Source organism: Sphaerodactylus townsendi, linkage group LG11, assembly GCF_021028975.2.
Source record: "Sphaerodactylus townsendi isolate TG3544 linkage group LG11, MPM_Stown_v2.3, whole genome shotgun sequence".
In the NCBI taxonomy this organism is placed as follows: Eukaryota; Metazoa; Chordata; class Lepidosauria; order Squamata; family Sphaerodactylidae; genus Sphaerodactylus; species Sphaerodactylus townsendi.
In genome coordinates, this window is record NC_059435.1 from 3,485,788 (window position 1) to 3,498,427 (window position 12,640).

Genomic DNA, 12,640 nt, shown 5'->3' on the forward strand with positions numbered 1-12,640 from the left:
AAAAAGAGGCCAGAGTTACTAGGGACAGCTAGTTGTTTGATTTATGAGAGCCGGTGGACTGGCTAGGTTGGAATCCTTGCTCTGTCCTCACCCAGCTTATGGGTAAACCCTTCAAGCCATAGGCAACATCTGACTTGTTGATGTCTTACAAAACAGCATTTTTACAGGCCCTTTGGGATGATCCACCTTTTACAAAAATCCATAGGGATAAAGTGGTCTTGCATCCAAGCCTTGATTATCTTCCCAAGGCATTCTCTGTTTTCCATCTACTGCAGGACATTGTGCTATCTGGAGCATCAATATTGGATGCTACATAACTGTTGGAAAGGTGGTCTTCTGTTGTTCCTTCCTCTGAGAGCTTCACACCTATCTCCTTAATGAAGTAAGTTTGCTAATCTTCCAATGCAAGATTGCACAAAGACCACAAAGATGAAGAACAAAGACCACAAAGATGCATTCACCTGTAACTGTAACGATGCATTCACCTGCAAAACCAAGCACTCAGCACCCACAGTCCTGGGTCAGAATTCTCACAGCTCTAAAAAGTTGTGTGTTGCTGTTCAAGTCATACAGTCCTTTCTGGATATGGATCACATTGATCAAAATATATGGTAGCCAGATCTGCAGTGGCCCTGAGTTTAAGCTATAATCATGCTGTAAAGATTTTTTTTAATGATTTGCTATGGTAGTCCAAATGACATCATCATAATGCACATGGATTGTGACATCAAGATACAGTGAGGATCAGCCTGATGGTGTAAGCTATGGAAACAAGATCAGATGCTTGGTCTAAACTGCATCTCTGTGATGTCTTAATAATTTTTGTGTTCTCTTGAGTGTATTTTGTCTGCTCTCCATGGATCTCAGGAGAGTGAAGAATCTTCAGGCACTGGTCAGTGCATACAAAGAAGACCCCAGCCTCGTGGGGGCCAAGCAACTGACGTTACTGCGAGCCCACATGGAGAACATATTAAATGCTTACACAGATGCCTTTGGCAAAAAAGTCGAGGAGGAAGATAAATGTGAGGTTAGCAGCAGCAATGAAAGCGATTCTGATATTGATGAGGATGATGAGATCCTTGAGCCAGACCAAGACGTCCTCCAAGAGATGGGGGATGATAATCTGAGGCTCACTAGTGAGATGATGGATCTGGCTGATGAAAAGAGAGAAGAAGCTTTCAATGCCCTTGAGAAAGGCAACCTCCAAACAGCTGTTGAGCTGTTCACTGAGGCCATCAAGTTGAACCCCCAGTCCAGTGTGATGTATGTGAACAGAGCAAGCGTCTTTGTGAAACTGAAGAGGCCAACTGCTGCTATCAGAGACTGTGACAAGGCCTCTGAGATCAACTCCAAATCTGCACTTCCATATAAATGGCGGGGGAAGGCCCACATCCTCTTGGGGCAATGGAGGAAAGCAGCTGAGGACTTCACAACAGCTTGTCGATGGGACTGTGATGAAGAAACTATCGCTTTGCTTCAAATGGTGCAGCTCAGACTCCAGAAGATTGCAGAGTATCATAAAAAATATGAGCAAATGCAAGAGCTAAAGGCAATCCAGGAGCAGCTGGAGAAAGTGAGACTGGCTCTGGAGAAGCAAGAATCAGTCCAGCAGGAGCAGAATACCTGGGATGAGATGGCAAGAGCAGGTCGGAAGCATCTCAAATTCTTCTTCACACTCTTGGATCCCAGGGTGATGATGGCTTTCCTGGATGTGGTTTGGAACCCTGAAAACATCTACAAATACCGCAAGAAAGATCTGCTAATCAAGCTCACTCACAAACATTAATGGGAAGGTTAACTACGAGTGGCTTCTCAATGGAATAAACACCATTTGGTGGGAAGGAGAATGTCTTGTCTTCTATCTTTCTTTTTCAGTTCAAATTAATGATCAAGAATGACTTTAATGAGATGGCTCCGCTCTGTGATGACATGTAGTACAAATAAATAAAGATTGGGGGGGGGGGGGACATGACAGTTGTGGATAATCACTAAAAATAAACCATAAATGCCTAATGATGAGGCTAATTAATTAAATTAAACTATGAAGAAGGAACTTCAGTTCAGAAACATGGCAAGCAGAAGCCAAGGATGTATCTTAAGGGTCCCCAACATGGTGCCCACAGTGTAGCCAACCTGACCGATAGCAGTGCGGAGGGAGAGATAATGGTCTTTCTCCCAGAATGCTGCCCTGTCAGACCTGGTAGAACAGTGCCCTGAAAGGAGTCTGTTTGGATCAGATACTCCATATTGGGACTGTGTCTGAACTTGTGGGCAAGAATGCCTCAAGGATTCCCCCCCACCCACCCACAACTTCATGCCTGGCCCATACTCAGGAAACAGCATTTCCCCTTCTTGTGACCATCTATGTTGTAACACCCATTAAGGGTCGTTACCTGTATTGTCCAACAGCCGGCAAAACCCATTAATGGGTCAGCCATCAGGTCAATGGTCTGACACTCAAGACCATTACCTCATCTGGAATAGCAGGCAAAATCCTTTGTTCAAGCATTTCCCCTGCCTCAAGACATGTTTTGTCCTATAAAAGCCCACCCCAGACCCCAGTCAATTGTTCAATATTATCACCCCACCATGGTGCTCAATAATATTGTTCCATCTGCTCTGATCATCCAGAGCCTAGTGCCGGTTATTAGGTCTCTACCTCCTGGACGTCCACTACAAGACTGGTAAATATAATCTTTGACCCTAGCCCTAACCCTAACCCTATCCCTTCTCTATATATATATCCAAAACCTGTCTTTCACCTCTAAATTACATCCTAGGAAACCTTGTATGTGTGTGTTTTCCCCCCCGGTAATTGAATGATTGTGAGTGAAATTCTATTTTATTCCATTTGTTATTTTCCCAATATAACCATTGAAAAAGAATTTATTTTCTCTGCTGGTTTCTTATAGTGAGCTGAAACCCTTGTACATAGCCAATATATAAATGTGTGTGTGTGTGTGTGTGTGTATAAATATCCATTTTGGGTAGCAACAGGCAATATGAAGTCTGTGGACAGCTTTCCAGGTATCTGTCAGATATTTTGACAAAGTAAGTGTAGCCTGGTGAGACTTTTGCAAGTTGGCTGTGCAAATTTTCTAAGAATTTGCTTCAGCAGCAGCAGCTACCACAGCACAAAGATCTTCTCTCTATGACTGAAAATATTTCTAAACAATATGTTCCTTTAAAAAGATGTCCTGGTTGAACAGAGCTTCTGCCTGAAATGTTGAAGAGTTACTTGTAGAGTTATGCATGGCCTTGCTCCTTGAGATATTGTGTGTAGTGTGCCTGGCGCCCCAGCCGCATACCACTGAACGCCCTAATCAAAGAAGTAAGTTTAGCCATTTCAGTCAATTTCAATATCTTCACAAACTGTTTTAGGGATCTTTGAAAATCCCAAATTGAGGGAAATAAAATGAGCCAAACTTGTTTTGGGAACGAGACCTGTGCCATGTCCTCCCCGTCCCCCCAAACGGTTTATACCACGTTCTGCATCTGTTATATTTGGACTATGTGGAATCCTTCTATCTCTTTCTGTGCCCCTGTGATCATCCTCCTTTTTATGGTATCGTGTGATTTTATTTTGTGATTTTATTGTATTTATTGTATTTTGTTGTTTCATTTTTATTGGTTTCATTGTTATTTTACTATTGTATTTTATTCTATTTTCCAAGTTGCCTTGAACATGGCTATAGAAAGGAGCACAAATAAATATAGAAAGGAGCATAAATAAATGTTCACGCGGGAGCACTTCCAATCTGAGACTGTGCAAAAGGATTGCTGATTTAGCAATCTTCAAAAATTCTGGGTTAAGGGGAATAAAACAGGCCACTTGTTTTGGGAATGGGACTGGTATGAAGTCCTCCCACCAAATGGTTTTTATAACATCCTACACCCATTAGATTAGTTCTCTACTGAAAGAAGTAAGTCTAGCCATTTCAGTCAATTCCAATATCTTCACAAAAGTAAAAGGTAAAGTTTCCCCTTCAGTTGTGTTCAGCCCTGGGGTACCACTGCAAGCAGTGATTTCATAGGCAAGCCATTTTTTTTGTGGGGTAGTTTGCCATTGCTTTCCCCAGCTATTCTTTACCCCCTAGGTGTCAGACTCTTGAACGTGGAAATAATAGAGACTGTAGGAAAGTCCAAAAGCAGTTTATTCTAGGTGATATGAAGAGTAACAATGTAAAGAACTTATATCCTTTAATCTCCCCCCCCCGGTTTTGCCCCACACCAAGCCCCCCCACACCAAATGTCCACTACAGTTTCTACTTCAAAGCTACAAATCTACAAAGAACCTGGGAACCTTTCACACCTCTTTGAAGATGAGCTGGTGCCAGGAGATTGCTAGGAAGGGAAGAGGGAAACAGGAAAACAATTGCAAATCACACACAGCAAAACATCAAGATACTGACAGGCATGGTCCTGACACTAGGTATGTGCTAGGTACTCATTTACCGACCAAGGAATGGATGGATAGCTGAGTTGACCATGAGCCAGCTGCCTAGATATCTGACCCACAGGGAGCTCAAACTCCTGACCATGTGAGTGGCAGTGCAAGCACTTAACCACTATGCCACACGGCTCCTAGCTTCACAAACCAAGTGGTAAACCAATGGGTCTCTGAAGAACTGTTCAGGTTTTGTAAAAAGTGTAGCTAAATTAAGTGGGAGTGTATTCATCTCCACTGGAGTAGTCCTACAGAGTTATATGGGATTTTGCTGGCTTTGATCCAAGGAGTACAAGTTTAACGAGTTTATGAAACAGGTTGTTTACTATTAATCTTTCATCATGCTTTTTTTCTAGCTACAGACTCATGTAGTACAGAGAACTCTCAAAATTCAGCTCAAATCCTATTACACAAAGTACCATCAGAAATACCAACCATGACAGCTGACAGGAACGGAATGTTTCTGTTGCTCAAGTTTTCTTCCACAGATTATTTAAGATAAATTCCCTTATGTTGTTGTCAGTTGGCTGTTAAAGTAAGAATGAGCAGATGGTTAATCAATCCCAAAATGCCCTTTAGGATCTAGGAACAGCTGTGTATGGTCAATGCTAGTAAACCCATCCAGAGTAAATGTGAGCTAGGAAACACACAGCATGGAAGGAGAGTAATTTACACAGAGAGCTCCAACGCATTTTTCAGTCTGCAAACATTTTTTAAGCAGTGAACCTCCCAGAATATACGCAGCCAGCAATTACACAGTGACTCTGCCACAATTCAGTGGGTGATGTACTTAATGCCTTCACCACCATTCAGGGCAACCCTCCATGGTAATGGTTGGTGACATATCCAGGGCTGAGCACCATTTCAAAGTCTTTAAATTGTAGATGAAACAATTATTCTGGACAGAAACTGTCTAATACTGCTGGCTTACTCCTATGAGAATGTTTCTTCTGGCTATATTTTCATCTTTCCAACACTTTCCTTGATATGCTTGTGTAGATGCTTGAATAAGCCTTCTTATGGGAAAAAAAAGGTTGCACATCTTTAACATATGAAAAGCAGTCTGTTGAGGGCTTTGAAGCCCTGTCTTTTAAGTATGGTTGCCAACTTACAGGGGGGGTCTGGAGTTGTCCTGGAATTCCAACTAATCTCCAAATTCCACAGATCAATTATCCTGGAGAAAAAAATGGGTGCTTTGGAGGATGGATCTTATGGCATTGAGGTCCTTCATCTTCCCAAATTCATTGAGGTCCTTCATCTTCCCAAACTCATTGAGGTCCTTCATCTTCCCAAACTCATTGAGGTCCTTCATCTTCTCAAATTCATTGAGGTCCTTCATCTTCCCAAACTCATTGAGGTCCTTCATCTTCCCAAACTCAGCCCTCCCCAAACTCCCCCTGCAATTCTCCAGAAATTTCTCAAGCCAAAGTTGGCAACCCTACATATCCAGCACAGCAAACAAGGGCTTTAAGCATCATGCAAGAAAACAAGCCGGTGCCAGCTGAGCTTTGCCTTTCTATTCTATCGCTGGCTATTTTTCCCATCTGTTGCTTCCCTCTTCCTTCTCCCTTCCAGGGAAATTGGCAGGCCGGGAGAGAGATGCTGAAGGTACAGCCATCAGAGGTCAGTGGGAAGCTGGCCAGTCTTGTCAAAGACCTCCTTCCTCAGGAGCGGGAAGGTGAGTGGGAGTGGCTGAGTTTCTCTGAGCCCGATGCAAAATATGGTTGCCAGCTCTGGGTTGGAAAACACCTGGAGATCTGGGGGTGGAATTTGGAACAGGAAGACTCTCTGTAGGGCAGAATACCATAGAGTATGCCCTCCAAAGCAGTCATTTTCACCAGGAGAACTGATCTCTGTGGTTTGGCAAATCAGGCCACAGACAGACAGGCTGCACGGACATTCTAAGGGTGACAGTTAAACAGAGGCAGCTTCATGGCCTGGTGCGCCAGGAAAAAGACGTTTTACCTGGCTCAGATATGGACTTTCGGCAATTTGAAGGTCCGATTACCTGCCCGCAACAGGGAGGGACATCATGTGAAAATTTGGGGGCGATCCGTCCAGCCGTTTCGGCATTAGGGAGTGACTAACAAAGTCACTGTTTGCTTTATATATATATATAGATTATTATTAAATCCACCCCCTTCAGCATGGATTTAAAGGGAGAATCTGAGGTCCCCAGTTTTAACATTGAAAGGGATGCTGTTTCAGGGTAGGGGAGAATCCACCCCAAAATGGCATCACTTTCAAGGTTGTTTAAACTGGGGACCCCAGATTCTCCCTTTAAGGTGGATTTAAAAGGAGAATCTGGGCTCCCTAGTTTAAACACCATTGAAAATGATGCTGTTTGGGGGTGGATTCCAGCATCACTTGTTTAAACGAGGGAACCCAGATTCTCCTTTTAAATCCACCTTAAAGGGAGAATCTGGGGTCCCCAGTTTAAATAACATTGAAAGTGATGCTGTTTCCCCCAATTGGGGGACTGGATACAACACCATAAAATGTTTTCATAGCAGTAATAAAACATTTTGAAAGCATTTTGAAAATATTTTCCAAAAATTATTTCTGCTGTGTGGCATGGCCCATTGCTATGTTCAGATTTGTGAGTTGGGGCATGTTCTATAATGTGATGGTGACTTTGAAACGACCTGGGGGGGGGGGAAATCATTGTTTGGTCATGGTGGGGGAGGGTGGCCACCCATGGGGGGGGCATCAAACTCATGTTTTGCCCAGGGCTCCAGTTTGCCTAGGCACGCCTCTGTATACATGAGTACATACAGTATGTATTTCTTGGGTTGAAAAGGCACCCAGAATCAGAGCCTGCAGAGCAAACATCCTGGGGCCACCTTCAGCAAATGGAGGCAGGGAGAATCCTTCGGCAGCACACAAAATGTTGAGTGCAAGCACAGGGTGAAACTGACCAGAGAGCAGAACAATTAGGTGGGAAAAATAAGCTGCCTCTTAAAGTCTGCCTTCTGCACATCCAGGCAGGAGATGCTTAGGGGAAAGGGTGCACTTTGAAGCATCTCCAAAAAAAGATGTATTTAGTTAAAAAAAGGCATCCTGAGGTCATCTTGGGAAAAAAGCTGTGTGAAGTACCTTCCCAGGACTCCTTTTTAGCATCCCAGGACATCTTATTTAGGCTGTGTCTCCCCAATGAACCTTTGCTGTGCTACTTTGAGGAACACTTATCTCCTTGGATGTAGAACACTAAAAACTCTTTGTGAATTCATCCTCACAGAGATGGATGTTCTTGCCTAGAAAAGAAAAAGAGGCTGAAATATGATTTCACATACAATTATCCCTGGGTGACAGAATAAAATGGTCCAGCTTTATTAGAAATGTCCTGTAGGTTTTGCCAGAATTTCATGAGGAAAAGAGAGCTGAAGCTTTATAGAGAAATGCTGTCAAGCAAACACTCCTGAAGACCACCTAGATTTTGCCTCAAGAATTTTGCAACACGTGCGGCAGAGATTGTAAAACATCCTGGGTTTGATTTTTGCAGAAGCCACATTGAAATATCACCTCCATTCCTTATATAATTTGATGTAATTCTCCAAAATGTTAACAACAGTGAACATATGTATTCATCTGGGAAATTTAAAAAAATGGCTCCAGTCCGCTTCTGTGTATAAGGTCTAGTAAAAAATTCAGATTAGGGTGGGAAGATGGGAGGGAGGGAGGGAGGGAGGGAGGGAGGGAGGGAAGGAAGGAAGGAAGGAAGAAAGAAAGAAAGAAAGAAAGAAAGAAAGAAAGAAAGAAAGAAAGAAAGAAAGAAAGAAAGAAAGAAAGAAAGAAAGAAAGAAAGAAAGAAAGAAAGAAAGAAAGAAAGAAAGAAAGAAAGAAAGAAAGAAAGAAAGAAAGAAAGAAAGAAAGAAAGAGAGGCCCATTCCGCACATGCAGAATAATGCACTTTCAAACTGCTTTCAGTGCTCTTTGAAGCTGTGCGGAATAGCAAAATCCACTTGCAAACAGTTGTGAAAGTGGTTTGAAAATGCATTATTTTGTGTGTGCGGAAGGGGCCACACACACACACACACACACACAGAGAGAGAGAGAGAAAGAGAGAGAGAGAGAGAGAGAAGGAAAGGCATTTCACACAAAGTGAATCTTAATTCTACTCCCAAATTTTGCAAAATTCTTGGCATCCTTACTGACACAGCAAACAAAAGGAATCCACTTAATCTGTTGCTTTTGTTCAATACCAGATATAGACCATTTCTAATGCAGAGAGCAGTGCCTCGATAAAACATGGATGTTTTGTGAAATACCTAAATATAAAATTGAAAAACGTTAGTAGATTATTTTACAGTTTCTGATGGCTCTTAAGAAATGAATGCCAAATACTAGAAAGAAAATGCTGCCATTCTACATCGTCCATATGGAGATTGCATCCAATTACATTTACCATTTATGCTAATTTTCTCATTTGAAGGATAAAAGTGTTATATTATAGAATTAGATGGCTAATGAGTTGGCCCAAAACTGTACTTGGATTCAACCTGATTTCCTACCTAATAAAATGAAACTCTTTATTTATGAATTTCTTTTGTTTCCATTTTTTTCAATTTCCCACAAAAAAGTAGAACTTGGTTAAGGCTGCAGTTCTATACCTTGCAATTAACAACAGGGTTGCCAGTTTTGGGTTGGAAAATACTTTGAGATTTGGGGTGTGGAGCCTAGTGAATGCAAAGTTTGGAGGAAGGACTTCAGCAGGTATAGTGCCTAAGGGTTTTCACTCCAAAGTAGCCACTTTCTCCAATCTTGGTCATCTGGAGATCAATTGAACTAGTTGGAGATTTCCAGGTCCCACCTGGAGTTTGGCAACTCTATACATTCAACAGTTTCAGCGCGAGAAAGACATGTCTACCTTTTGATGGATGGGACTGCCCAGACCTGGCTCCAAAATGAATCAAGAGTTCTCTACGAGTTAGAACATAAGAACATAAGAACTAGCCTGCTGGATCAGACCAGAGTCCATCTAGTCCAGTACTCTGCTACTCGCAGTGGCCCATCAGGTGCCTTTGGGAGCTCACATGCAGGATGTGAAAGCAAGGGCCTTCTGCTGCTGCTGCTCCTGAGCACCTGGTCTGCTAAGGCATTTGCAACCTCAGATCAAGGAGGATCAAGATTGGTAGCCATAGATCGACTTCTCCTCCATAAATCTGTCCAAGCCCTTTTTAAAGCTATTCGGGTTATTGGCCATCACCACCTTCTGTGGCAGCATATTCCAAACACCAATCACAAGTTGTGTGAAGAAGTGTTTCCTTTTATTAGTCCTAATTCTTCCCCCCAGCATTTTCAATGAATGCCCCCTGGTTCTAGTATTGTGAGAAAGAGAGAAACATTTCTCTCTGTCAACATTTTCTATCCCATGCATAATTTTATAGACTTCAATCATATCCTCCCTCAGACGTCTCCTCTCCAAACTAAAGAGTCCCAAACGCTGCAGCCTCTCCTCATAAGGAAGGTGCTCCAATCCTTCAATCATCCTCATTGCCCTTCTCTGCACTTTTTCTATCTCCTCAATATCCTTTTTGAGAAGTGGCGACCAGAACTGAACACAGTAGTCCAAGTGCAGTCGCACCACGGCTTTATATAAGGGCATGACAATCCTTGCATTATTATCAACTCCTTTCCAAATGATCCCCAGCATAGAGTTTGCCTTTTTCACAGCTGCCATGCATTCAGTTGACATTCCCATGGAACTATCAACTAAGACACCCAAATCCCTTTCTTGGTCTGTGACTGATAGCGCTGACCCCTGATGTTTGGATTTTTTGCCCCTATGTGCATCATTTTGCATTTTGCTACATTGAACTGCATTTGCCATTTCTTAGCCCACTCATCTAATTTATTAAGGTCCGCTTGGAGCTCTTCGCAATCCTTTGTGGTTCTCACCACCCTACTTACTCCATGAGTGAAACGATGGTCATATTGGTCCTGGCATACATATGGCTTCTGAGTCGTTGATGCTGGTATCTGAGGAGTCTTCTGGCAGTCAGCCTTTCTCAGAGGGTTCAGGGTGCGGGAGGGGGTCCTACAGCAGAACTGAGAGTAGGGAGCTACACATTCAATACACACAGCCCCATCCAAAGGGGTGAGTGCAAATCTGGATGTGGGAGCAGCACTGGGCCACCCCAGTGAATTTGCACTTGCCCCGGTGGGGGGACAAATTCATGGCCGCTGACCTTCCCGGAAGCGAGACACAGCACTGGATGCCACGTCAGCGCCCCTGCGCCCCCGTCACCAGCAGAGTGGGGATGCAGTCGAAACATTAGGAACAAGATCCACCAGACCACAGCCACACAGCCCGGAAAACCCACCACAACCAGTTGAATCCGGCTGTGAAAGCCTTCGACATACATAAATGTTGTGCTTCACAAGAGTTTGTGCCACACCCAGCACTTTTCTCCCTGCACTTTATAGTGGTGAGAAATTGTTTGCATAAGAAGTTGCACAAGTAGAAACTTCAGGAGGGATACAATACATTTGGCTTGCAGTTAAACCTTGTGCTAACATTGTGCAGTCATCTACTTGTGTGTCTACTCGCATAAGAGCTCTAAGTCTGAGTGGATCCAGCCCAGTGTGTTGTAGCTGTGCAGCTCTCCACCATAGTGGTGATAGAAAGTGGTTAAGTCATAGCTAACTTTGGGCAATGCTGTAGGGTTTTCAAGGAAATGTACATTTAGAGGTGGTTTGCCATAGTGTTGCCTCAGCATAGTAACCCTGAAATTCCTTGGCAGTATCCCATCTTAAATACTAATCTGGGCTGTCCCTACTATCTCTCTCCCTCTCTCTCTCATCTCTCTCTCTCTCTCTCTCTCTCTCTCTCTCTCTCTCTCTCTCTCTCTCTCTTTCTCTATCTATCTATCTATCTATCTATCTATCTATCTATCTATCTATCTATCTATCTATCTATCTATCTATCTATCTATCTATCTATCTATCTATCTATCTATCTATCTATCTATCTATCTATCTATCTATCTATCTATCTATTTATTTAGTTTTATATACCGCCCTATCCCCGAAGGGGATAGTTTTTAAGATCTGATGAGATTGGGCCAGACTGGGTCATCCATGTCAGGGCAGATGATGAAGAGAGATGAACAGAGCCTTCCTCTGCACAGTAACCCTGGACTTCCTTAGTGGTCTCCAATTCAAGAATTGCCCTGCTTAGTTTCCAAGATCTGATAAGACTTGACCAGCCTAAGCCAACCATTTCAGGGCAGTGCTCCACTAGTGACATGCTATTATAGCCATGCACAGTTCCACTTGGACATATAGAAAGATATATATATATATATATACACAAGTATATATATATCAAAACAAATACCTGTATGTTCAGTTGCAAACTATTCAAGTGTATAGAATTTTTTTAAAAAATGAAAGCTTCACCAGACTTTGCACTTCTTTGGAACTCTTTGAATGCTTCCCTAGCAGAATGCCAACAGCAATGTTCAAATAATTGGTTGGCTAAGCAGGCTGTGTTTTAGAAAGAAAGGAAAAGAAAAGGAAAGGAAAAAAAATAAAGAATCTCTGCTAATTAGATTTGAAGCCCTGAAGGATAAATCTGTCAGTTAACAGGTTCTGTGACTGGTTTGTTGTTGTTGTTTTTTCCTCTGTGTTACAATGAACCTAACAAGTCCCGGAATCCCCCAGGCCCAGTTAATCAGCTAGGTTTTTCCCCCAGTTCACTGAACTGGAGCCACACAGGAGGCAGTGTGGATTCACTCTCAAGCAGGAAAAGAATTGCTCACTGTGACTTTCATCCATTTGACACTCGGCTTTAAAACTGGAGGCTTCTCTGACTTTCCAACATCCTGGCTCTGTGGTTTGTTTGGTTATGGTTATATTTACTCTTTTTGAATTTGCATATAAAGATGACAAGAATTCATCAGCCCTCTTCAGCAGTTAAGAGTGGTAGCAGTTAGGAGTGGTAGATTCTAATCTGGAGATCTGGGTTTGATTCCACATTCCTCCACATGAGCCTTGAACTCTAATCTGGAGAACTGGGTTTCAATCCCCACTCCTCCTCATGAGTGGCAGAGCCTTTACTGGTGAACAGGATTTGTTTCCCTGCTTCCCCACATGCAGCCTGTGTTGGGCCAGTCACAGTTCTCTCAGGACTCTCTCAGCCCCATCTACTTCCTGTGTCTGTTCGTGGGAGAGGAAGAGAACCACTCCATC

The 12,640-nt window shown here is 42.9% G+C and overlaps 1 protein-coding gene across 1 annotated transcript; it reads left to right on the forward strand.

Moving 5' to 3' along the window:
• Positions 1 to 856: 856 nt before the first annotated feature.
• Positions 857 to 1,786, forward strand: LOC125441046 (putative protein FAM10A4). Its single transcript, XM_048511324.1, has one exon. The coding sequence runs from the start codon at positions 857 to 859 to the stop codon at positions 1,784 to 1,786; it is 930 nt and encodes a 309-aa protein (XP_048367281.1).
• The last annotated feature ends 10,854 nt before the right edge of the window (positions 1,787 to 12,640 follow it).